Source organism: Megalops cyprinoides, chromosome 7, assembly GCF_013368585.1.
Source record: "Megalops cyprinoides isolate fMegCyp1 chromosome 7, fMegCyp1.pri, whole genome shotgun sequence".
Classification (NCBI taxonomy): domain Eukaryota; kingdom Metazoa; phylum Chordata; class Actinopteri; order Elopiformes; family Megalopidae; genus Megalops; species Megalops cyprinoides.
This window is the reverse complement of record NC_050589.1, coordinates 20,866,597-20,893,626: the sequence shown is the minus strand read 5'-3', so window position 1 is coordinate 20,893,626 and position 27,030 is coordinate 20,866,597. Positions and strand designations below refer to the sequence as shown.

At 44.7% G+C, this 27,030-nt stretch overlaps 1 protein-coding gene across 1 annotated transcript; it reads left to right on the top strand.

Annotated features, from left to right (window-relative positions):
• The first annotated feature begins 841 nt into the window (after positions 1-841).
• On the top strand, positions 842-26,290 carry arfgef2 (ADP-ribosylation factor guanine nucleotide-exchange factor 2 (brefeldin A-inhibited)). The gene is made up of 39 exons (XM_036532816.1): positions 842-1,171; positions 4,168-4,198; positions 4,626-4,749; positions 5,062-5,208; positions 6,512-6,691; positions 7,552-7,819; positions 7,945-8,100; positions 8,655-8,788; positions 8,957-9,090; positions 9,928-10,162; positions 10,347-10,446; positions 10,773-10,912; positions 11,125-11,233; positions 11,446-11,635; positions 11,920-12,031; positions 12,454-12,659; positions 13,084-13,168; positions 13,352-13,523; positions 14,418-14,569; positions 15,099-15,227; positions 15,688-15,846; positions 16,140-16,287; positions 16,697-16,793; positions 17,422-17,462; positions 17,777-17,946; positions 18,058-18,209; positions 18,918-19,090; positions 19,742-19,902; positions 20,410-20,540; positions 20,782-20,911; positions 21,063-21,198; positions 21,725-21,863; positions 22,169-22,226; positions 22,756-22,870; positions 23,328-23,467; positions 24,193-24,379; positions 24,773-24,911; positions 25,209-25,326; positions 26,126-26,290. The coding sequence occupies exons 1-39, from the start codon at positions 1,012-1,014 to the stop codon at positions 26,288-26,290; spliced, it is 5,523 nt and encodes a 1,840-aa protein (XP_036388709.1). The 5' UTR covers positions 842-1,011.
• Positions 26,291-27,030: the final 740 nt, after the last annotated feature.

Below are 27,030 nucleotides of genomic sequence, written 5' to 3'. Positions count from 1 at the left end.
GCTAATTGAAATCTGTATCGTTAGAAGCTGTCAGCATATGATCTCATTCTACTGCAGGACACCATGCTGCATTTATTAGGAGGATAGAAATCGGGAGAATATTTATTAGGAGGATATAAATCGGGAGAATATTTATTAGGAGAATATAAATCGGGCTACGTTGCCCGATTTATATCCTCATAATGATGGTTGCATATTACCCTCTTTGAGTGTTACAAATGTGCCAGTAGTAATCTGGTGTCTAGGACAGTCATGTTTTAATCAAAGATGCTTGGCAGCTCTTCTATCGGCTGCGGTATCCGTGGTTTCAGGTTATCCGGTCCAACAGGTACCCTCCTGTTATAATCAAGACTGTAACTAGGAACCCATATGTGGCATTTCAAGAGTGTGCCGAAGAAAATTGTTAACACAACCACAGCATTATTAGCCCATTCAAAAATAACGCACCTGCCTGTTTATTAACAGAGCAAAATAAAAAAGAAGAAAAAAGAAACAGAAAACTTCAGAGTATAAATTCAGTAATATGCAATAACAGTGGCAAAAATATAATGATTTCAAAAATCATTAAAAATTGTATTTAAATTGGATAAGCGGGTAAACCAAGACACGACAATAACGGTCATTTCTTCAGTATCCTTCTATTCAGTGAAAAGACAGACTGACTGACAGGGCGACAACACATCTTTCGCTCCAGATGGAGGAAGAAGAAGAAGAAGGCGTCATTTTTAGATTTTCCAAAACTGTAAGTTCACTTGAAATGTGAACTGCAAGCAGCCAGTCTAGGGACAGTCATTCAATTCACACGGGCGACGTCAATGGAAGCAGCTGAGAGTCACGTGACGTTGCGTGAGCCCAACATGGCGGCACAGTGCTGAGGTAGCACAGCCCAACGATTCCGACAGAGCGACGCTCGTCATCGGCCCCGGTTTTGTTTGTATATTTGACACCGACATAGGAGAGAGGCTCTACCGACAATGACGGTGTGAAAGAGAGGCGAGCGCCCTGCCAGAGATGCTACAGCAACAACGTCCAGAACCGCAACAACAGCAGACAGAAAGTACTAAAACCAAGAGCATGTTTCTGTCCAGAGCGCTTGAGAAAATCCTCTCGGATAAGGAGGTGAAGCGGACCCAGCACAGCCAACTGCGTAAAGCCTGTCAGGTAGCACTGGGTAAGCAGTATGTACGTGACGAGGCTGTTTTATTAAGCAAAATGCATTTGTTTTCCGCAACGTGGGCGTTTTTGGGCCTCTCCGTATCATGTAATGTCATGTGAAGCAGGCTAGCACATAAGACAAGCTGGTGCTAGCTTGCTAGAATGTGAGGTAGGCACAGATCAAGCACAAGTCAGCTGTAGTGTAACTGCCTACATAGCTAGCTAGCTAGCTAACCCAGAACAGGCCCATTGTGGAGCTACATTAATATTTGGCTAACATTAGCTAGCTAACTACCTGTACATCCTGTTCCAGCCAGCTTACTTTTATCTGTGTTCACAGACAGATCTTATTTTAATCATTTATCTATTCAACGTTGTTTCATATTAAGCACCACAACAACAGAATGCAAACTTGTTCACAGTATGACGTGTAAGAAGACGGGTGGTATTCATGGAGTTACGATAGACAGCCAATCAATGACTGTAGTTAGCTAACTAGCAAGCAAGTAATGTTGGCAGCTACTTCGCAAAATATTGTATAAATACTAGAATTTGGGCTCGCAACAATGGTAGCCAACTATCTTTCTATCCAGGTGCCCGAACTCTCATCAGGTAACGTTAGCCAAGTTTCAGATGGTCATTGCTGATCGTGAAGCTAGCTTGTATAGCTTCATGTTGGCCAGTTTGGCCAGGTAGACTAACGTGGCCAGACAGTTAGGCTCTGACGTCTGTTTTTCCAATGAGCGGATAGTTTTGCTCAGTCCTCATGGCTGACGTGACTGTCAGACGACCCGTGTGTCTGTAATGTTAACAAACTCTAACTACCTACCTTGCATTTTAATTCATTCTGCTAGCAGAAGTTCACGTTAACTAACTCGCTTGTTTGTATTAGCTAGAAGAAGTGACATGTCATATCTACGTGGCAGAGGCTTGGGCGGACCGTTTTAAACAATGTCAACCACATTGCCTTGAAAGTAGATAAGAGACATATAATAATCTTTGTGCGTAAGTTACTCAGTAAATCAAAAAGCACTCATTGGGTAATGTTACAGTTTGCTGTCATGCTTGAAATTCCAGTTCACTGGGCTACGGTGGCACTTCCGGTTATTTTGCTCAGGTGATGCAAGCTAACTAACTGTCACGAAGTTGAAAAGCTTGTGCTCTGATCCGGGTCTGCAAAATTTATTATTTAACGTTCCGCAAGGAAAATGGCTTTCAGTCGTCTCTTGTTCCAGATGCAGTTTCCATTATATTGGTTTTATCACGGAACACGGGGTGCACAGGAAGGGGTTTCACCTCTAAGATACAGCAGATACTAGCAAAAAAAAAAAAAACCTTTATCACAGCATAATCTTAGTTCAGCACTTTAAAGATTTTGTTAAGTTAGTGTCACACTAAATCTTACAGTTTTTGTTCTACACTAGTTTCAATATTTTGCACAATGATAGTAGCGCCCAGCCCAGGAAATGGACCCTTTAAACTTCAGGTCTCATGTTAGTGTTGGGTGGATGGCTTACCAGGAACATGACTTCTCTTACAGTACTCTGGTGGTGAAATTCAGTTTTAACTTTTACTGGGTGCAGAAACTTGTAGCTCTCCAGGGGACAAGAGGTTGCGGTCTTGGTTCCACTGAATTCTTGGAATACCTTCCTGGAATGACTCTAATATCTCTGTAGAGTTAATTATGTGGTTTGTGTGGAAAGTCAAAGCAATTTAAATAGCTATAAAGCTGTGGCACATTATCTAGTCTAATTATATAGTTATTTTAAATGCTTGAGAATTGCTTGCTACAATAGTGTTCATAATAGTGTTTATCATGTTAAGACTGAAACACATTGTGTCACAACAGTGGCTTCCTTGGTTTAGTGTACAGCAGACTATGGAAGCATATCTCTAGTCCCCACTGAATACCTGTCATACTCGCCATTTTACTGTCAGTGAAAGTCAATATTTGTGCACTTCCAGCATGGTGCAGGTCAGAGATGCTGTCAGTAAGCTGAGTGGAACAGACTGCAAACTCTTCTTCAGCTACAAATGTTTTATTTTGAAGTGAATGTTTTGATCTTCTAAGTAAGTGAACTGAAGCAAAGTATTTTCCTGTTGCTCATGTAAAACGTTTCCTCAAAGGAGTTCCGTGTAATTTCTTTCAAATTTCCATGTTTACATTCTTAAGAAATCGAATACCCATGGTGTATTTAAATTGTAAGCCTCTAAGGGTCTTTTGTAATTGGTCTCTGACCCCTGAATTGTAAACACCCTGATCTGCTATGTGCTTTAAGATCCTTCTATCGTACCTGTTATACCAGTATCAAAAGAAGTCAGACAAAACCAATGGATTGTACAGCATCCATCAGGGAGAGAGGGCAGGATTCTTGCCAGATTGGTTATCATATCCTGTAACCCATTGGTAAGGTTGGATTTTTACTGGGAGTAATTGAAGTGTGTTCCTGCAGGGAACAGCAGCTGTGTTCAATGAAGGATTCAGACCCACATTTGCATGATCCAGAGTACATTGCTGTAGATCCTGTGCTTTTGTTTGTCTGGACATAAATATTGTTTGCTTTGTGTGCTGTAGTGTACTCATGATGTTCCCAGTAGGGCTGGGTGTGTCTGACTCAGTTCTCGAAGGGCAACAGTCATTCCCCTCTTTTAGTGAAAATGATTGCAGTGTGGGGTAGTGGTTGGAGATCTGAACTTCAAGCTAGAAAGTTGCAGGATCAAATTGCTCCCTAGGTGCTTCTTGCACTCCTGCAAGACACAAGGGATCTGCCTGAGTTGCTCCATAAAACATCAAGATGGAAAAAGTACAACACATAAACTGTGAACAGTAAGTCACCATGGATGTGGGCATCTGCTAAGCAAATGAGTAATGTAAAGTAATTAAAGCTTTCTCAATCAGTTACTTTTTAAAATGGGCTGGTTGCACTGTCCAGCCTTGAGCAGAGTGAGTAAGGCAGGCTTGTGCAACCCCAGCTTTACTGGTAATTTTTACTTATTCTGTTTTCTTTGCAGATGAAATCAAAGCTGAACTGGAAAAACAAAAGTAAGTTCCTTCCTTTTCTTTATCTGTCCTTCTCCTGATCTCTTAACCTTCCAGTCTAAGGGTTTTTTTTTCATCTTGGATAAAAGCTTGAAAACAAATAATGCTGCTGACATCCTTTTAAAAGTTTCTAGAGCATATGATCTCAGCACAAAGGCACATATAGAACTGTTTATGTAACATTCCCATTTACGCTCTCTCCAGCATGGTATATGAACGTTTAGTTATTTTTCTTGTTGCTGCACAGGGTTCCAGTACTTTGGGCCTTTTCAACCAGAAAACTAACTGAAATAGTTTCTTTCACACAGCGTAGTTAATTTGGCTTAGTGACACCATCTTCAGGTCTGTCCATTAGCCATAGATAAAAATAACAGCGATAAATAAATAACCTAGCTGTTTGTCTAACATGTCTGATTTTTGAACTTGCCAGAGATGGCACCGTGGTCGCCCCCAGGGCCAACTACATTGAGGCAGATAAATATGTGCTGCCCTTCGAGCTGGCGTGTCAGTCCAAGTCTCCACGCATCGTCAGCACGTCATTGGACTGCTTGCAGGTATGCCTGTGGCCATAGTTCCTCTCGCACTCCTTTTTGAAATAAACTTTCTCATCTCTCGGTCAACAGCTGTGCACACACACACACACACACACACACACACACACACGCCTGAATACTGGAACTCTGTCAAAGTCATTGGTTTCCATGAAACCCTGCATATATCAGACCAATGTGTCTTTGAGGCATGGAGCTATATAACATGATTGTGTAGGGATGCTGTTCTGTGCTTCTTCGTACCAGTTTCTGTGTCATTGTTTGGCCCTGGAGTTCCTGCATTGTGTAAGCTCTGTTCTCTGTGCCCCTCTGCAGAAGCTGATTGCCTATGGCCACATCACAGGCAACGCGCCGGACAGTAGTGCTCCGGGCAAACGGCTGATAGACCGCCTGGTGGAGACCATATGTAACTGTTTCCAGGGCCCGCAGACAGATGAGGGTGTGCAACTACAGATCATTAAGGTAACCAGGGACACCATCCTCACAAACTACATCAGCACCTTTTTTAAAACCCATCATCAAAGCAGAATGGCTTGTTTTGGAACAAAATGGATCAAATAAATGAAATGTTAATTTGTGCTGTTTTAAATAGGCTACATTTACACTGTACACATCTCGTTGAGCCCCCAGTCCCCCAGGTTCACCGTAGCAGACCGACTGGAGACAGAGCAATTTTGTTGTTATGGAATGGTGGTGGGGCCGCTGTGCTGGGTTATGAACTCTCAAAAGCAACAAATATTCTTAGTACTAATGGGCAGATTTATTACTTTAGCGTTTTTTCTTCATCCCTACAGAAACATCCCTTCTTTTTATGTATACACTGAAAACCTGTACAAATAGCGTGGCTGTTTAGTGAAAATTACTAGTCAATAATCCAGAACGATACTGTGAAACAAAAGACCATTGTGTGCTTTCTGTTGACCTGAATGCTGCGGGGTTGTTCATTTATTGGTCATATTCATTTCTTTATGGTCCTTCTTTAATCTGTAATTGATTTATGAGGGTGGAGTGGCCCGAGTGGCATTTCATTACTGCTACACTGAACCTGATTGATATTAACACTCCCTCAATGCCCCAACTTGGCCTATATCACATTTTCTTCAAACAGCTTACTCAGGTTTCCATGCTAAATCAAAACCCCCTTTTTACCTCGCAGCCCACTTATTTCCACTTTTGTACAGCAGAGTCCACTCAGATGGTGCAAGAAGGTGGAGTTATATTATGTTGATAAAGAGATTATTGGGTAGATAGTTACCCTGGAGAACGTGTGACACCGACAGTGGCTTTTAAAGTTACTGTACACCTATTGCCAGTGTGTAATTAATTTATATTCTTTAAACATTCACCATTGTGTAAACTTCTCAGAATGACTGATGAATGAAACTCTACATTACTTTCCAGTGAAGTCACAGATAAGTGTCATTCAGAGTAGTTTAACTTCAGTTTCACACAGTGTAGTTTCCACAGAACAGCACACATTGTCCTCATTAAAGCTAATTTTATTTACATTTACAGCTTTTTATAGTAGTAGCACTACTACCATGATTAAAACATATCAGACATTGCTCAGAGTGCTGTACATTTCCTTCTGTCGTCTTGCATTTCCTCTCTAACCACCCAGTCTCTGCCAGTCATTGCTCTCACTTTTGTGTTGATCTGTGAGGGGCACCTGGCACTTGCGGGATCCCATGTCTGTGTACGGATCCATTTCCTGGCCTTGTCTACTGCCTCTGATACTCATGCTCACCCCCCCCCCCCCCTCCAGGCTCTCCTGACAGCGGTTACATCACCCCACATTGAGATCCACGAGGGCACAGTGCTGCTGACAGTCCGCACCTGTTACAACATCTACCTGGCGAGCCGCAACCTCATCAACCAGACCACCGCCAAGGCCACTCTCACCCAGATGCTCAACGTCATATTCACCCGCATGGAAACGCAGGCAGTCAGTGTCCGTCCACGTGGACATGTGCTTCACTCTATAAGTTTAACTATCGTTTCAATGGACGGGTGTCAGGTCTTTTGTGATCTTCATGTGTTGCTAACCAAAAGTGTAAGATTTCAACAGTCTTGTGTCATTCGTTAAAACAAGGCCTGACAATGCTAGTGCACTGCTAAAATGGTTGTTCATTCAAAATTGACATCTGAAGACACAAACTGGATTAGTGTAGACAGAGGAAAGGTGAAATACAGTAAGTAGGAGAAAAGGTTTAATGTCCTAAGCCTCCGTTTCATAGCACCGTAACAGTAAACAAAGCTCAGAACACCCTTCTCCTGTCTAACTGGCTTAGTGGTCAAAGGGTCTTTCTTTGTGGCTGGCCTGGTTTTAATTCAAATTTGGCCCAACCTTTCACCCTTTGGGAGGTGCAGTTTTTTAAATGTAAATACTTTGGAACATTTTTTGATACGAGTCATCTAATTACATTTGCAGTAATGAAGTAAAACCAGTTTTGGATAGACTCCAGAAAATATACTAGAAATTCTTGGGATGTGAATTAGCCATATTAGAATCAAACAAGAACATTTTCCATCTGCTATTTTGGAACCCTTGGGGTAATGGTTTAAAATATTTGTGCGCAGGAATTGCCGATGACAAATTAAAATGGTTATAGTGCCACACAGAATGCTCTCTGAACAGGCACTTAAATTCTGCAAGAATTGGTCAGGAGCATATGGTATGCTAACAGTGGCATTAGCTGAAGTACCGGAAGCTTTTGTGTATTTTCATGACATTATACAAGACCATATTATCAGGTGTTCATGCAGGAGGTCCAGTTTCTTATCCCCCTGCCCTGGCTCTTCCAGGCTCTGGAAGCTCGGGAGAAGGAGAGGCAGCGACTGCAGCAGCAGCCCTCCCCTGTCCCTGGCCGTGTGTCTGGATCCCCCAGACCCAACTGCACCTTGGACCAAAATGGGTCCGTGTCACCCGCCCCCAGCCTCCCTGAACCGAGCACCACGCCCACTGCACCAGGGGACACGCCCCCTGTCAATGGGCAGTCAGAAGAAGGCAGTGCCGAGGAGGATGGAAGTGCACAGGAACAGAGCCAAGACACCCTGGCCCTACCAGCCACAGGTACACAGCATAACACTCCCCCGCATGAAGGATAATGATAAGGATATTGACTTTATAACTTCAACTCCCGTTTTTCCATATTATTAGTATTCTTTGAAGGTTAATACCATTTTGCACGGTGACAGATCCAGTTGTTCCTGAAGTTCCAGAGGTCCGGGAGCCGGATCCACCCGTGGCTCAGCCTGCAGAGGAGGACGCGGAGGCAGAGGGGAAGCAGGCGGATCCTGAGAGAGCTCCAGCAGCTGAGGGCCATCCAGAACCAGAGCCAGAGACTGGACAAGGCGAGTGCTTTCTGACCGGTGAACTGATTATGAGTCACACATTTACACGCACCAATAAGAATTACCATGTCTTCTTCATAAATGTATCCTCTACATGAAAATCGTACTTATTGCTAAAAAGGGAAATTGAGAATTGATCCTCTGTGAAGTTCTGCTGATGGTGCATTTGTCTGATGGTTGGTGTCCTCAACCAGTCACTTTCCTGGGGTTTATTTTTGTTCTCAGGGAGCAACCCTGAGTTTGCTTGAAAGGGGTTTCACCCAGACTTGACTGAGTAACGCAGTCATGTGAAAATGAATTAAGAATGATCAGATTGGACACACACATTACATGCAATGATTGAATGCATTTCAGTCAGTCAGTCCTTTTGGACAGGAAAGCAATTCTAATTCTGTCACGGAAGCTGTTCTGATGTGATTTAACACTGAATGAGACTTTAAGATATACATCAGCTGGAGTGCTGCGTCGGTTCGAGTGACCCTGTCTCTATGTTTGATGCATGGGAGAAAAGTGTCCACGTGTTGCCTCTCTGACTGAACCTCCTCCTACTTCAGTGCCAGAGTCAGAGCCATGCCCCCAGACTGAGTGTGAGCACCCAGAGGTCACGCCCCTACCTGGCAGAGCAGCCAGTCAGCAGGTCAATGGCATCGTGGACGACCGCACTTCTGAGTCCTCCGCAGATATTCTGGTACGTTGAAACCTTGTAATAGAAGTTGCTGTGTTCGTATAGTAGTCGGGAAACAACAATAGTGGTGTGTCACGGAAACTCCAGGAGTTGGTTCTCCCTGATAGAAGCTTGCGTTGATTGGTTTCTCTTTTCCTCTTTCACCACCCCCGCCCCACGCCACACCCCCAGGATGCGGAGGCCATGCAGGGTGGCCACACCACTGCCCGCTTCTCCCACGTTCTGCAGAAAGACGCCTTCCTGGTCTTCCGCTCACTCTGCAAGCTCTCCATGAAGCCCCTCGCAGACGGACCCCCAGACCCCAAGTGAGAGCGCCACGATTCTGAAAATGATTATGATTCATAGTCATCTCAGCTACACCCAAGTTATTTTATTTCTTAAAATCTCTCTTCTGTCATGAGTACAGGATCCACTCTATAACTTCACAGTGATTACAAGTATTATTGAGCCTCTCTCAAGGCCTCACATTGAACTGGTGTTGTATATGTGAACTTACACTACCACATTAGGCCAGGTTAAAGTATATTTTATTAATAACCCCCGAAGCAGCTAATATCTGCAAACTACTTTTTCTGTTGTTACCTGTTTGATTTGGTTTTACTAGCAGCATTATCTCATGCGGATTGTCTAGTCATGAATTGAAATTTGTGACTTACTGTTCCCTAATCAATAATCTTTGCCTTTGTTAGTTTAGTAGAATGAAGAAGCAATGTACATGAACTAACTGTTCTGTTATGCTCTGCTACATATTATATCTTTACTAGCCTATGGACAATACATTTATGTACCAGTTATTGTTACCAATTTCGCGTAACTGTAAAGGAAACTATTTGTTGCAGTTAGTGGCAGGTGCCCATTTGTATAAGCTATCATAGTTCTTTTTTTTTATTCTGACTTATGACTACTAAGGATTGCCACTTTGTACAATATATACATATATATATATATATTTTTTTTTTTACGTTTTTCTGAAATTTAAGTATTTGTGAAGTACTTTCTTCTCCTTGTTGATTCCTGAGTCAGATATTATTTGGGTTATGTTTGAAGTGCTTGCGGTTATTGGTTTTTGTGTAGCTTTATGTTACCACCGATATTTCTTGCCAATCCCTTCTCGTCCCCCCCCCGCCCCATCCTCTCCCCAGGTCACACGAGCTGCGCTCCAAGGTGGTGTCCCTGCAGTTGCTGCTGTCAGTGCTCCAGAATGCTGGGCCTGTTTTCCGCACTCACGAGATGTTCGTCAACGCAATCAAGCAGTACCTGTGCGTGGCATTGTCGAAGAATGGTGTCTCCTCCGTTCCCGATGTCTTCGAGCTCTCCCTCGCCATCTTCCTCACCCTGCTGTCGCACTTTAAGGTCCACCTCAAGATGCAGATTGAGGTACAGACCAGCTGGTAGACCATTTAACAGTCAGATTGCAGTTCATGTCCACCTTTAATCTGATGTTATTTATGGACAGTGTAATGAGGGACAGTAATACTGAGGGGAAAATGTGGGCAGCGTGAGGTAATGGCAGTTAATTTCATCTTCACTGATGGAAACTCTGTCTCTTTCTCTGTTGCAGGTGTTCTTCAGGGAGATCTTCCTGACCATCCTGGAAACGTCGTCCAGCTCGTTTGAACACAAGTGGATGGTTATTCAGACCCTCACCAGGATTTGTGCAGGTGATCAAGGGTTGCCTGCCTTTCACACACACTTGCCTCCTGCCTTCCTCACATACACACACCTCTAACTAGTCATTTTATATATGCTTTCTTGCCACATTATCACTATATGTATAGTTATTAGATACTTTGCTGTATAAGCTTTGAATTTCTTCTGTTTTGTATTCTGTTATTGTATCTTAGTATTTAATTCCTAAAATAACTCCTAATTCTGCACACAAGTTTCAGAATGGAAGTGTACCTGTAATCTTGTGACAGTGCATTTATCAGGTCTCTTTTGCTATGCCCCCTTCTCCCTCCTCCTGTCTCTCTGGCTCTTCCCTAAGATGCTCAGTGTGTTGTGGATATCTATGTCAACTATGACTGTGACCTTAATGCGGCAAACATCTTTGAGCGGCTGGTGAACGACTTGTCCAAGATCGCACAGGGCAGGAGCGGTCAGGAGCTGGGCATGACACCTCTTCAGGTACTTTTTAGAGGTCTAATAAAGTTCTACATTTATACACTGCAACAGAAAATATTTCATTTTTGGTCACTTCATGTCATCTATACGTTCAGTAAGAGTTGGGAGTCATCCCTCTACAGACTTGCCCTTTCTCAGTGTGTGTTGAATGTGTGCTTATGTAGCATGAAGTTATGAAGTATCTGGCATTTAACAGAAAGTGATGCGTTTTGCAGGAGTTGAGTTTGAGGAAGAAGGGTCTGGAGTGCCTGGTGTCTATCCTGAAATGCATGGTGGAGTGGAGCAAAGACTTGTATGTCAACCCCAACCTGCAGACCAACCTCGGTGAGGGAATTTGTCTACCATTGGGTTTGTGCATATGCATGATATGTTTTCCTGTATGTATATGCATCTACCTGCGTTTGTGTGTTTCAGTATATTCCTGTGTGTTTTTACATGTGTGTGTGTGTGTTTGCAACCCTGTGTGTCTCAATGTGCGTGTGTGTGTGCCCCTGTGCTTCTGTGCGTGATTGTTAACACTGAAGCGTGTGACCCAGGTCAGGAGCGGCCGGCTGAGGCTGAGGGCGTGGAGGGGAAGCTGCCGGAGCACCTGGCCTCCCGCAGGGGCAGCGCCAGCTCCCTGGACTCCACCGTGTCCTCAGGGGTCCAGCCCTCACAGCCCGACCACCCGGAGCAGTACGAGGTCATCAAACAGCAGAAGGAGATCATCGAGCATGGCATCGAGCTGTGAGTCAGCCTGTCCCCCAGTCACTCACGACATCAATGCAATTTGAAATTAGTGCCATTTTAAATGAGTGGATGATGGTGGCAACCAGGGGATATAGTCACTCAAATAAATGAATAAATGTATTGAACTTGAGATATTTAAAATTTTGTGCTGCGTGATATAAATTATGTATGTTCTCTTGGGAGTTTATACTCATGCTTTCATAGTTTCATATGCAGTCACTGAAGCAAAATCATATATATTTTTTGCTTTCCTGATTTTCCTTTTCCTCCTTTCCTGTCAGATTTAACAAGAAGCCAAAGCGGGGCGTTCAGTACCTGCAGGAGCAGGGAATGCTGGGAGTGACGGCAGAGGACATCGCCCAGTTCCTGCACCAAGAGGAGCGGCTCGACACGGTGACTGCTCCCCGCACAGCCCCCTGGGAGAGGTTTTCCTTCAGTTATGCTCTCAGAGTGAATGTGGCCCTTTTTCCATTTTTCATATGCACATATCCCATTTTTGACCAGCGTCATCAACAAAAGCAGTATGTATTAATACGTATGTAGGTTAGACTGATTCTTCAGGCAAATATCAGTACCTGTGCTGTTCTTTTGTTACCATCTCCCTTCACATCTCCTTCTATGGTAGGTCTCCCTAACACCCCGTAGCAGACCTGCTGTTATATGTGGGGACTGGGGGTCTCCAAAAACCTTTTGTTACCATGCTCTTAACTCCCCACCCCACCCCAGACATGAGACCCCTTTAATTCTCGCATCCACCCTATAAGCCTGCCCCCCATCCCGCTCAGTAACACCTCCCTGGGTCATCTCCCTCACAGACGCAGGTTGGTGAGTTTCTGGGTGAGAACGTCCGCTTCAACAAGGAGGTGATGTACTGTTACGTGGACCAGCTGGACTTCTGCGAGCGGGACTTTGTGTCCGCCCTGCGGATGTTCCTGGAGGGCTTCCGGCTGCCGGGAGAGGCACAGAAGATTGACAGACTAATGGAGAAATTTGCTGCCAGATACCTGGAGTGTAACCAGGGGTAAGGCCTGCAGTGGGGTCAGGGAGGAGGGGTCTGGGGCACCGGGGAATAGTTCTGGATTACTTTTTTTTTAATCATGGCTCCAAAGGTCATTCTGTCAATAATTGTCCAGTCTTATACTTACATTTGACATTCAGCACTGAGTTCATTAGAACTTAAGGTTGTGCTTGATAGAAAAGGTCAGTGTTTGATAACATGCTGGGTGCTCTTGTTGTAGGCATAGCCCTTACAAAGAACCAAGATTCATGTGCACAGCCATGGATTTTTCTGTGGTTGTTGCTCTTATTGCCACAGTTCCAAGCACTGCTAATGTTGGTATAAAATGGTTCACCATTTCAACTGTAGACAGCGTTGTCACATGAGCAGCATCATGCTGATGAGGGTAACTGAACTGTCTAAGCCCTCTGTCCCTGTTCCGCCACAGACAGACGCTCTTTGCCAGCGCGGACACGGCCTACGTGCTGGCATATTCCATCATCATGCTGACCACAGATCTGCACAGCCCTCAGGTGGGCCTCTCAGACTCGCCTCCCATTCATATAGTCAGTGTTTACTTCATTCATGCTGTGGTTTATGCATTGACTCTAGCGTTCACTCATTGCAATGTAAAAGTGTAATTTACTGTTTATGAAAGTCATTCCGTGTCTGTTCTCTCATTTTTCCTCGTCCCTCCCACCTCCCATGTCTCCCAGGTAAAAAACAAGATGACAAAGGAGCAGTACATCAAAATGAACCACGGGATCAACGACAGCAAGGACCTGCCAGAGGAGTACCTGTCCTCCATCTATGATGAGATCGCGGGCAAGAAGATTGCCATGAAGGAGAGCAAGGAGTACTCCATCACACCCAAGTCCAGCAAGCAGAGTGAGTCAGGCTGCTGGGAGATCTGGGCCTGATCAGTGTCGTTTGTGTCTGTGTACAACTGGGGCTTGACAGGCTGTTTGTGACTTAAAGTTTGTGTGCATCACAGAATTCACAAGACTGAGTTATGCAGTCACCTCAGATGCTGTATAACTGCCTATAAATACACTGGTCCCCATTATTAAGATTGTTAGTTTTGCATGAGTACCCCCCCAAAACATCATTTCGGTCCTCCATCCTTGAGATACCAGTAATATCCACATATAACCAAGTGCTTGATTATATAAGACAAACAGAATATCCATGGATTCTTTTGCTACTGTGTATATGCGCCCTGAGAATAGGATTGGTGCCTTTATATGTGTTATATGCATACATGTAACAAATTGTGATAAATAGATTTGGCATCATTGGGGGGCATCACTGATGGATGGTGCTCTTTGAGTTCCCCAGAGTATTTTATACTTTTTTTCCTGTTTTGGCAGCACCTCGATATTCCTGGCTCTTCTAGTCCATCCTACAATTCTTCATTTATTACCCCTTAAATGGTTGTTGGTTACTTTCATTTATTTCAATGTCAGGCTAATTACTCACACACCCTGAGAGGAAAATGGAAAATGACCTCCACTAAGAAGGGTACAAAGCCAGCTGGTGGTACAGGGATAGGTTACACAGCAGCAAAACAGGTCATACAAGATGCAATACTGTATAGCCTTCCCATTAGGACTAGCAACATTTCTGATAATCAGATGCACCCGTCAATAATCCATCGGTCTAAATGGCTAGATGTAATCTAGAGTGTTAGGTGTAAGTGCCCAAATTCTGCTATCAGTAAACCTGGATAAGAGGGAATGGATAATGTAATACTGTGGTGCTGTGTCCCCACCCTCTGGGCAGGCGTGGCCAGCGAGAAGCAGCGGCGTCTGCTGTACAACATGGAGATGGAGCAGATGGCCAAAACGGCAAAGGCCCTGATGGAAGCAGTCAGCCACGCCCAGGCTCCCTTCTTCAGCGCCACCCACCTGGAGCACGTGAGGCCCATGTTTAAGGTACAGCATTGTCATCATCATAATGACTACGGGCTGGCAACTGTATTTGTTAACCGCAGTATTTATTTGCATGACACAGTTGTGTGGGCCCCAGGGATTTTTCTGTCCCTCACAGCGTTAATGGCTTAATTTGGATGAGACGTAAAACAGTTTTTGTAATTTACAGCAGGGTTACCACAGACTTCACACAAATACCCTAATACACTAAATAAATACACTAAAGCTATTAGTGCTTTCAGAACTGCCCTACAGCAGTGAGTGCATTAAGCACTACATCAAAACACATCCTGCCACACTCGAGGGTTAGTGTTCTGCCTCCACACTGTGTTTAGTTGTAACAGGAAGTGAAGTGATGTGAGGTTATTATCTCACAACCAGTGCATACTTGCCTTGGATTGGATTAGGGGCCCCCATGTGAACCAACCAGAACAAAGAGATGAGCAGCATGTGTAAAAAAATAAAACCTTTGTTCTCGAGGTGGTTACTGTCAGGAAGTATTTGTGGTCACTGTAGTCCCCCTCTGTTCCAGCTTGCCTGGACGCCTCTGCTGGCAGCCTTCAGTGTGGGACTGCAGGACTGCGATGACCAGGAGGTGGCGTCTCTCTGCCTGGAGGGCATTCGCTGTGCCATCCGGATCGCCTGCATCTTCAACTTGCAGGTCAGCTTATTGGCTGTCACAATCCACTTCCGCAAATGAACAGGCATATTGCCGGATCATCTCCCTGTTCATTGTATATCTTCTTAGTTACCCCCTAAACCATACCTGTATGTGATGAGCCTATACTGTATATGCTCAGTTCTTAAAACATAGTTGTGTGACATAGGCTAACCTTACTCCACGGGCCCTTGTTTGTGGTTTCTCTGACTGCATACATCATCATCTTACCAATTTAACCCCATGCTCTCTCTGGTGTTTTGTCACTGTTAGTCTTTATTCCTTGCTGCAGGCTCTAATACACACATACTCATCTTCTTGATTTATATACCATTATAAAATGCATCATATGTCATCTTTACCCAGACACCTTTAGATTGACTATAGTGGTCACCAGTCCCACCCCCTCAATCAGTGTAGTACAGTGTGTCCCAGTTCCCTCCTTATATCTCTGTGGTTGTAGCTGGAGAGGGATGCCTACATCCAGGCCCTGGCACGCTTCACCCTCCTGACTGCCAGCTCAAGCATTACGGAGATGAAGCAGAAGAACATTGACACCATTAAGACCCTAATCACCGTGGCCCACACCGATGGAAACTACCTGGGCAACTCCTGGCACGAGGTAGGGCAGTCTTTTTTTTGTCCTCCCTCCAGTCTGTTTTTGTGGTATAATTTAGAAAAGTGTCTCTTAAAAGTCTCCTTTAGGGCACCTTTGTACCCTGTTTGGTGAAGAATGACAAATATTCTGAAATGCTGTTGTCATTGAGTATTTAACGATTTGCCAGATATTTAATGTATCAGAAAAGTGTGCGTTTGGCCTGCTACCTTGCGGGACGACGGTGAGGGTTGGCAGTGGCACTTTGAATGGCAGTTGTCCTTTGATTGACCTTTGCTTGACCTCTGACCTCTGTACAGATCCTCCGGTGTATCAGCCAGCTGGAGCTAGCACAGCTGATAGGCACAGGAGTGAAGACGCGCTACATATCAGGGGTGGTGCGGGACAGGGAGGCTGGGATCAAGGGCTTCCCTGCGGGGGGGGAGGAGTTTATGCCCCTGGGCCTAGGTAGGTCATGGTCATGTCACCAAGGATGCATATACAAGATAGAACAGCCAGCAAGTGATTTGAACAGTGCCAGTTTGACAAGGATATGAACTCTTATATTTCTTCATAACTGTAACAGCCTTCTGACATTGTACACTTGGTGTATTAAGAAAAAAAGAACAGCACACATGAGATGTGTGTTACCATAGTTATGCTCATTTGATGAGGTTCGTGCTCATAAATTTTGTAAATTGATTTTGCAGACATGGTTTGTGGGGTGTAACAGACATAATGATCATGGATTTCGGAGGGGTGGGGGGCCAGGCTGTGTTTGCGCTAGTTTGTGGGGTGAATGGTTCATTGTTCAGTTGCAGGGGTAGATGTGGGGGGATCAGAAGAATAAGTTTGTGTTTTTTTTTTCTGGCAACAGGTACTTTGGTAGGGGGTCAAGACAGGAAGCAGATGGCCCACATCCAGGAGTCTGTGGGGGAGACGAGCTCTCAGAGCGTGGTGGTGGCAGTTGACAGGTATCACAACATTTCACTGTTTAAAGGCATTCAAGCAGCAAACATTGAACACAAAAAGCTGTAGGCACCATGGCCTCCAAAGTTTTAGCAGATTGTTCCAAGAAAAATGTTATATTTATAATGTAATGTGTAAATTAATGTTATTCACCTTCAGAAAGAAATGAGATTGAAAAAAAGAAAAATCGCTGCATTGAATTCAATAAATAAAATATAATCAATTAATTCAATAACAATGCAATAAAAGGCTGACTGGGTGGCCAGTGAGCTGTGATGAGCCCCTACATTAAAATGGTTCCACTCTGGCTGCTTTGAATCTCCAGAGCACTCACATATTCTAACAAGATTTGGCTGGCTAATTGCTTCCACCGAGGAGGCGGAAGAAATGTCTTGCTTTATAATGAGCGAATGCCTGGTAGCAAAGTAGGTCACACAATATTCAGCCCTTCTCACAGGATGTAAGTATGCAGGTCAGCTGAATGCATTTTTCGGTTTGCTGGTGTTCTGTAGCTACAAAGTAGTCAAGTGTACACTTGACGCATGAAGCCTGCTTTCCCTAATAGGGGAAAATCAGTTGCTGTTTTTGTTTGGAATTACATTTTTGTGCCATTTCTCCAACTGTCTCCATCAGAATCTTCACAGGCTCCACCAGGCTGGATGGGAATGCGATAGGTATGTGTGTCCTTGGACTGCATTCCTTTTGTATGCATTTGCTCATAGGTATGCCTCATACTGCAGTGCTGAGAAGTGTATACAGTATGTGGGGGGTGGGGTGTGTTAATGGATGGTCTCTGGAGGCTGAGTTTCTTCATAGTGTGCTGACACTGCTGAAGGTGTGTTACTGTAATGTTACTGAACAGTGGCCATTGTTCAGTGGTTGAGCATGCAGTGTTGAGTGTTTGTGGTGTGCGATTGTGTGCTGTGTTTGGTGTCTGTGAGCGACGATATTCCATCTTGCGCTGAGAATGTTGCATCTCGTGCCACAGTGGACTTTGTGCGATGGCTGTGTGCGGTGTCGATGGACGAGCTGGCCTCGCCACACCACCCCCGCATGTTCAGCCTGCAGAAGATCGTGGAGATCTCCTACTACAACATGAACCGCATCCGCCTGCAGTGGTCCCGCATCTGGCAGGTCATCGGGGACCACTTCAACAAGGTACGTATGGGGCTCTCCCAGCTAGAACCGGAACCTCCTTTACGCAGTCAGCGCAGACGTTCAGGGCCATTCAGATGTCATCCTATGTATGTGTGTGGTTTTCCTCCGCAGGTGGGCTGTAACCCCAACAAGGACGTGGCCATCTTTGCGGTGGACTCCCTGCGGCAGCTATCAATGAAGTTTCTGGAAAAAGGAGAGCTGGCCAACTTCCGTTTCCAGAAGGACTTCTTGCGGCCCTTTGAACACATCATGAAGAAGAACAGGTAGGGAGAAACAGCGAGGGAGGGATGGAGGGATGGGACAGGGCCACAAGATGAGGGGGAACGTGTTCATTTGCTTTCTAACGTTATTCAAGTTTGAAATAATCTCTGAAGAGATGACCAGTCCTCTTATTTACCATGCTTATCTGAAATTTAGTTGAAGTTGGAATCAGAAAAAGAGGTGTTAATTTTGGTTGTACACAGTCATAGTGCTATTGTGTATGGCTGTAGTACCATTTTGAGCTATCTAATGAGGCAAACAAGTACTGCTGTGGTGATCTGTCACAGTCTGCACTACTTTTAGATAGTTCTGTTCAATGTTTTTATTTTTTATTCAGACTCCATGTAGAACATATATTATGCTGAATAATAATGCTGTGGGAGAGGGGAAAAAAGAATAACTGTCAGTCACTCTGAGTGCAGCTAACAGGCTAGTTACCTTGCACATTAGGCTTATGGATGCACGCTAGCTTGCTTTTGCATCTTTTGTGTCAAATTTGCCTCCGTCTGCATGTGAGCAGTATCAGAACCATTTTCCCGTGTATTCAGAGGAAGGTAAGCTAGGTTTCTCAAATGTGCTATTGCAGTCCCTCTCCCAGGATCCTAGCCCACAGCCCTTAGCTTTACTTGCTCTTCCACACTGCAGTGCCCCTGATAGCTTGTTCATTCAGCCGTGCCAATGCTAAAGTTTCCCCTCTTTCCCGTGCCCAGGTCTCCCACCATCAGGGACATGGTGATCCGCTGTGTGACCCAGATGGTGAACTCCCAGGCGGCAAACATCCGCTCCGGCTGGAAGAACATTTTCTCCGTGTTCCACCAGGCTGCCTCCGACCACGAGGAGACCATCGTGGAGCTCGCCTTCCAGACCACGGGACACATCGTCAGTAAGTGCTGCAGTCATACAGAGGGATTGGGGCTGGGTTCGAGTGGTCTGACTGTTGCAGGAGGTCAGGACGACCACACCTACAGGATCCAATCCTTAAATACGTGACCAGTATTCTAAAATGTTCTGCTTTACATGTGGCATTCATAAAATCACAAAATTTGGCCTGGGCTTTGCTGAGATCAGTCCTTTGCTGAGATCACACACAGACTTACTATGACATCACCTGCAGAGCAGGTTTGTCACTTAGTTTGCATAATTTGGATTTAGGTGCATATAGTGAGTCAAATATGGTGTGAAATGTGACCAAATTGTACAGGAAGAGAGTTTTAAAGTACCCTAATAAATGTAATGGTTCATATTGTATAATTATATGAAGATGAATTAAGTCCCTTTTAGAATTTAGAAATTACACACACATTCATGTGCTGGACAAAAGGTGTTACTGCATACTAATAAATTGGAATACCAGCATTTGTCCTGTTGGCAGTGCAAGACAGTGAACAGGTTTATAATTTTTTCATTCTGTAATGTGAATCCCCTCCTCTTTCTTTCCTCTGACTCCCTCTCTCTCTCTCTCTCTTATTCTCACTCCTTCTCTGCCATCCTCACTGACTCCCTCTGTATTCTCCCTCTTCCTTTCCTCCCACAGTGAACACCTTCCAGCAGCACTTTGCAGCTGCCATTGACTCCTTCCAGGATGCGGTGAAGTGCCTGTCAGAGTTTGTGTGCAACGCTGCGTTCCCAGACACCAGCATGGAGGCCATCAGGCTCATACGCCACTGCGCCAAATACGTGTCTGAACGACCGCAGGTGAGCGCTGAGCCGTCTCAACACAGAAACTACCAAAACCTGTTAGATCATCAAGTCGTCCCTTTCACAGTAACAAACAGTGACTCAGACAATAGGTTAGCATGACATCTTCTCTTCTCCCACCACCTGTCAGCAGACCTCTTTTACTTATATTCAAATACATACGGATGACTTCTCTTTGACAAAAATACTTATCACGTACTGAACACGTAACATTCAGATGAGAATGTGGTTATTTGAAATATTCATATTGTGACAATTTTGTGTGTCGTTTTATTGTGTCTCACCAAGACGGGACACATATGGGACACTCATAAGCACACATTGCATGATTTGCCAGAATTATTATTTGCATAACATGCTTCTTATCCTGCATTAAAGCCTGAATATGTGGGCCACAGAATGTGAAACCTAAAATCTTGGTATTGTTAATGTATAGAAGTTGTCAGTCTTTGATCAGTGTTTAGACTCAAAGAGCTGATAGCATGCTCCACATTGCCCTCCCAGGCCCTGAGGGAATATACCAGTGATGACATGAACGTGGCACCAGGGGATCGGGTGTGGGTTCGAGGCTGGTTCCCCATCCTCTTTGAACTGTCCTGCATCATCAACCGCTGCAAACTGGATGTGCGAACCAGGTGGGAGATCACCTCTTCTCTCCCAACACTAACAGTCTTGTACTTGTGAAGTAATATTCACAGGTACAGAATTACTAGAAGTGCCTGCAATTTGCAACATTAAGATCAGCATCACACTTTCTGTTGTAGCCCATACTTGGATGTATTTCTCTGTATGTTGCCCTATATAAACTATAAATTACTGCCAAGAGCACCCACATATATGATTATATATTTGTGTGTTTTCCCCTGTGTATCACAGGGGTCTTACAGTGATGTTTGAGATCATGAAGAGCTACGGACACACTTTCGAGAAGCACTGGTGGCACGACCTGTTCCGCATCATCTTCCGCATCTTCGACAACATGAAGCTTCCCGAGCAGCAGACCGAAGTAAGCCTGTCACTGTCACAGCTCTCTCCCAGATAGCCAGCCGACAGATTAGACTAGTCAGTGCCTTCACAAGCGCACACGAGCATTAGATTGTAAACTCCACCATGCAAGACCTGTTTGCTTGTGGGCTCACGTGTTGCTCTCTGGCCAGAAAACGGAGTGGATGACGACGACCTGCAACCACGCGCTGTACGCGATCTGTGATGTCTTCACTCACTTCTACGAGCCCCTCAGTGAGGTCCTGCTGGCCGACCTCTTCACCCAGCTGCAGTGGTGTGTCCGACAAGGTGGGAATCCCTCACAGCCCCACTCTGCACTTGGGGCTTTGCCTGTCCATTGATACGGACCTGTATTACAGCAAAAGTGTTACATAAGCATGTCCGTCTGCTTATCAGCTCACACCTGTTTTATATGTGACATAGGTTACATATAGACATATGCGGGAGGGTTGGTATCTTGACGGATTTAAAGGAGCAGTTAACACCTATTACATTAATAAAGTGAATGGCGGTGAAATAAACCATAAATGTTGTATAGTTAGTTGTATAGTCTGCCTTTCAGAATCACACTTTGACATTACATGGAAGGTGCTCAGTTAAAGTTGTGGTTGTGTAATGCATTGCTTGATTGAGGAGTGTAGGACCTATAGCCCTTAGTGCCATTTGGTAGGAGGCAGAATGTGACACCTGCAAGACAGTATTTCATGGGGAATGAGTTGAAGGTAACACTCAGTTCAGAGCAGCTGAAGGTAAAATGCAGACCATATAACAGTGGAAGGTAAAGAGTGTGACACCTGTAGGGATCTCATTTCAGATAACGAGCAGCTGGCTCGGTCCGGAACAAACTGCCTGGAGAACTTGGTGATCCTGAACGGGGAGAAGTTCAGTCCGGAGGTTTGGGACGTCACCTGCGCCTGCATGCTGGAGATATTCCAGAGCACCAGCCCGCATGCGTGAGCACACTGCCTCTTTATCTGGTTTTAAATCTTCCAACCTTCTCATTCCTTTATGCCTTCATACTCATTTGCAGACATTAAGGTGATTTTTCAGTATACTGCAGCGACATTTACTAGTATACGGAAGCAAAATAAAGACACCTATGCGATTCGTCGTTGGAATTCAAATAACCGTATCTTTGTGATGTTCACTGCCTTGTGTCTGCGAAAAAATCTATAGCATTGACACAAACCTCTGCACATCTCTCAGTAGAAAAGCTGTACAAGTGGAATTGTTCATGCGTGTCTGCTCTGTTCCACAGCTTGTTGACGTGGCGACCGGCCAGCCAGGAGGAGGAGGCTGGTGACGGTAAACACATGGTGGGTACTTGCACACGTGTCACACTCCCACACAATGAGGAACTACGGCTCGACAGCACTTAAAATGTTGTTTTGTCCTTAAGATGGGCTGTCTGACATGTGACATAGTTTGGATAAACGTGTAAATGAGGGTGACTACACCCATGTACAGCACCAGTAAAAAGTTTGCACACACCTGATTAAAATAGTGGGAAATACGTATTCAAAGATATTTTGATCTGAAGACTTATATTTGACATTTGTTTAAAATGTGGAAAATTGTAAAAATAAAGAAGAACCCTTCTATGAGTGGGTGTGTCTGAACTTATAACTGGTACTGTATGTATGCCCCATGTCCTGATGACTGAGCCTGTGTTTGACCGTTTCTCTCTGCCTGTGTTCCTGTGCGTGCGTTTGATCTCCGTTTGTGCCAATTTCAGACTACGCTCCTGTCTGACTACATCTGTACTTACCTGTGTGACTGACAGCCTCTCTGCTAGTCCGTGCCTCGGCGGCTGCTCTTGACTGCATCTGTGCGCTGTGTCCGCAGGATGTAGAGGTGGACTCCCAGTCCCAGAGCAGCTTCGAGAGAACCTTGTCAGAACGAGGGCAGAGCCAGATGTCCACCGCCAGCGATGACACCTGGAGAGGAAAGTCCCATGCCAGTAAGTCAGGGCCGTCCTTCTGCTCCTTTCATATTCCGGGGAAAGGACATCCTTAGACGCTATTGCATTAGTAAGCGCTGCCTGTGTAAGCTCCTGAGAAGCTGATGGATTCTCTCAAGGCTTCTCCTGGGAGTAATGCATAGTGTGGAGTTATGTTTGTAAAAAATATATTGAATATGAGCATGAAGCGTCTCTCACTACTAAAAAATGAGAATTGCACTTTTAACTGTCTTCATGATCCGACAAAGGACTTGCACACGTTATTGGGCACAAGAATAAGACATTGTGTCAAACTTTGTACCTGTATTAGATCATGGATTTGCTGTTTGCAGTTAAGTCTTTTTTTGCAACATACTCTGCTTTTGTTACCTCACTGTTTTTCATTGTCTTCCCTAATGACTCTATGCTAAGAAAGCTCTTTTTTGTTAAATTAAGCTTTTTTGTGTGTTTGTGGCAGAAATTTCAGACCAGAAGCTGTTTGCCTGCCTGCTAATAAAGTGCGTGGTGCAGCTGGAGCTGATCCAGACCATCGACAACATTGTGTTCTACCCCTCCACCAGCAAGAAGGAGGATGCAGACAACATGGCCGCTGCACAGGTCCGGCACTGATGAGCAATATGTGAAGGCAGTCTTCCGCTCACGTTTCATAGTTCATTTTTAGAAAACTTCCTTCCCATCTGTTCCTCTTTTTTAAGCCGCACATGCAGCTGTTTGTTATATATTACCTTACAGTTGCTTAGCAGAAACTCTCACCCGGAGCGGCTTGCAGAGCTTATAGAGTTTACATTATTTATTTATGCAGCTGGAAATTTACTGGGGCAATTCAGGTTAAGCATTTTGCCGAAGAGTTCAACAGCAATGCCCCACCAGGGAATTGATCCAGCAACCCTTGGATAACGAGCCCTGCTCCTTACCTCTATACCACACTGCACTCTGCTGGAGTAATCCAGGTTGTGCACATTCTGCATGGGTAATTCCAGTCCTCAGCCTCACATGCTGTTGTCCAGAGTCTCTTAAGTTTGTGCTTTTTTTTTTTTAATCTGGTTGAGGTTAACCCATCCAAACTCCCAAGCGCAAAGATTAAAAACTTGGTTGTTACGGCAACATAGATGAATATGGTGTTGATTAATTTTACGTATATGCATCACTTTAACAGATGCATATCTAGGTGTTGCAACAGGCAGTCATTAATTGCTGTTTAGACATGGGCAGTCTTTTGCAAAATGTGAGACTTTGTGTGGTAACTTGAAAAATGTTGACACTACAGTATATTTAGTCAGTAGATCGCCCGTGTTCTGATCCCATCATGCCGTCTGCTCCAGAGGGACACGCTGGAGGAGGGAGAGGGAGAGGCAGACTCTGGCCCGGGTGGCGCAGGGGATCAGGGCATGTACAAGCACCTCTCCTCCACCCACCTCTTCAAGATGCTGGACTGCCTGCTGGAGTCGCACACCTTCGCCCGTGACTTCAACTCCAACAACGAGCAGAGAACAGCACTCTGGAGGGCAGGTGAGTCTCTGTTCACTTGCTGAACGTCAGCCATTAAACCTGTAAATTCAGACTTCAGATGTTGATATGTAGATAGGCCCAAATAGAAAAATGTTGAAAAGCTTACGTAAAAATATATATTACAATTAAATGTTTGAATGTAAATATAATTAATAAAAAAGATATCAGGGCAAAAAATAAGTCACCTTTCACAAAACTATATTATAGTTATAGTTATATATTCTTGTGTCAGGTACATTAATAGGTTAATTTCACTCCAAAAAAACAAATCTTAAATCAACCTGGAGAAACTGGTTAGCAGATTATCCATCTGATAACTTTGCAAATGCATTGAACATTGAAGCAACAAATTAAGCCGCTCAGAAACTGGTTAAACACCGCCGCCGTCTCCAGGGTTCAAGGGGAAGTCGAAGCCCAACCTGCTGAAGCAGGAGACCAGCAGCCTGGCTTGCAGCTTGCGCATCCTCTTCCGCATGTACTCAGACCAGAAGCTGCAGGACTCCTGGCCGGACATCCAGACACGACTGCTGCTGTGAGCCAAGGGAAAGGGGGAAACAAGGGCGGGGTTAGGGGCCACTTACTAAAGGCTCAGTCACTAAATGCAGGCTTACCATTAATGTAAGGATTAGCCAACTTGTAATGTTGGACATGTATACCTAGTGCATGTGTGAAGTAATTACTTCTGTTACATTTATTACAATTAGGTAGTTAGTATTCTTCATGGAAAGCAAATAAATGTAGTGCACATCTAAAGTTAGGAGGGATCTGTGGTGATATCCCTGGTTCTCTGTAAGCACCTGAATGCAAGTCAGTGTTTCACCTCCCCCAGAGTGTGCAGCGAGGCTCTGGCCTACTTTATCACCCTGACGTCAGAGAGCCACCGTGAGGCCTGGACCAGCTTGCTGCTTCTTCTGCTCACCAAAACCCTCAGACTCCCGGACGACAAGGTACCCAGCCGCATGTACATCTGCAAATCCGTCACAAACACCAGTAATGCACACCTGCGTAACTGTATGCCTTTACATATGCACAGCTCTATGCCTGTATACATCTGCGTCTGTATATCCATATGCTTGCGTATCTGCCTGCCTTTATACCTGTACTGGTTAACTGTGTGCCTGTACACTTGTAATAAACACCTCTACAACTGCACATCCATACTCTTAGCCATTCTCAGGGGTGTGACCAATCCAGTCTGTCTGGCTGACTGGGATTTGCCCTGGAAGAGTAATGCATATTGCACTCCTTCCTTATATAGTTCAGTAGGTAATGGTGAAAATTATACCAAGGTGGCTGGCATGTGTCACATCAAAATGGGGTGAATAAAAGATCAAAAATGGTTATGGAGTTTCTCCATGGCACCCTGATTTCAGTCAATGAGACCCCTAATGACACAAGCTGAACAGCCCCTGGGGCTGAAGCTGCCTGTCCTTGATATTTAAAGTGTTACTCAGTTGAAGAAGCCACAGTGATATTCAGGTTTGGCTGTGGATTTGCAGTAGAAATCTGGAGATAAACACTCCAGAGTCACCAAAGGCCCCATGAATCAGGCTAAATTTATCACATATGCACTTGAAACTGAAAACCCATCCCTAAACATTATTTTTGAAATGATTACAGATGGGCATATTAATTGCAGTAGGTACGAGGCCATGGCCATGTCTTTTTGCAATTCCTAGCTGCTTTTTCACAGATGTTGCTAAGTGCTGGTCTGTTTGAAGGAACACGTTGTATTTCTCTCTGTAGTTCAAGCCCCATGCCTCCTGCTACTACCCTCACCTGTGCGAGATGATGCAGTTCGACCTCATCCCAGAGCTCCGCGCCGTCCTGCGCCGGTTCTTCCTGCGCATCGGCTCCGTCTTCCACATCGCCGCCTCCGAGGGGACGCAGCTGCGGCCAGGGGGGCCCTGAGTGGGGCGGGGGGGCGAGGGGGGGGCAGGGGAGCAGAGCAGCAGAGCACGCCACCTCCCGCTGTGTATGAGTGTCGGGGGTTCAGGGACAGACACACCAGATGAGAAGCAGGGCAGAACCCTCTTCTGCTAGACTGTGAACTTTGGACACTGGAGTCTTGGGACCGGCAAGGCGTCTGTCTGTCTGTCTGTCTGTACTTTGGCCTGAAGCATTGCTCTACACTCGCTCCCTCAACCCCACACAAAAAAAAGAAACACTGTGATGGACAGGACCCCTGTGCTGACTGCTTCTCCAAACACTCAAGTCAGACGTGATGGAAAAACAGTAATTTATTATTAATAATGTTATATACTGTTTTTTTTATTTTTTTTTTTGTTGATTTGTCTTTTGTTTTAAAGACTGAACAAAAGAGGTTACCTAAATGTAAAATGTAAAGCAAAACAAATGAAAAAAAGAATCCAAAAAGGTTAAACAAAAAAAAAAAAGAGATCCATGTTACTGAATATACTGGACTCTTGTTTTATCGCCTGGCAAGTTCAAGCTTAATAGAGCCACGTCTCAAAACTGTATTTACCCAAACACAGAGCTATGGAGTTGAGCTCTGGGCCTTCGTCAGGGGTGGCTGAGCAGAGGATCCCTCCCTCTGAAGCGCTTTGAGATGTGATGAAAAGTGCAATATAAATGCAGTTAATATTCCTAATTAGCATTATCCTAGTGGTCCCCCTTGCGTTGAACTCTTG

Bases quoted from the DNA above. Each gene is read 5' to 3' on its own strand.
- arfgef2 (XM_036532816.1), top strand. From the start codon at position 1,012: ATGCTACAGCAACAACGTCCAGAACCGCAACAACAGCAGACAGAAAGT. The intron at 17,947-18,057 runs GTACGTATGGGG...TTTCCTCCGCAG, and splicing joins TCGGGGACCACTTCAACAAG to GTGGGCTGTAACCCCAACAA. The intron at 20,912-21,062 runs GTAAGCCTGTCA...CTCTCTGGCCAG, and splicing joins TTCCCGAGCAGCAGACCGAA to AAAACGGAGTGGATGACGAC.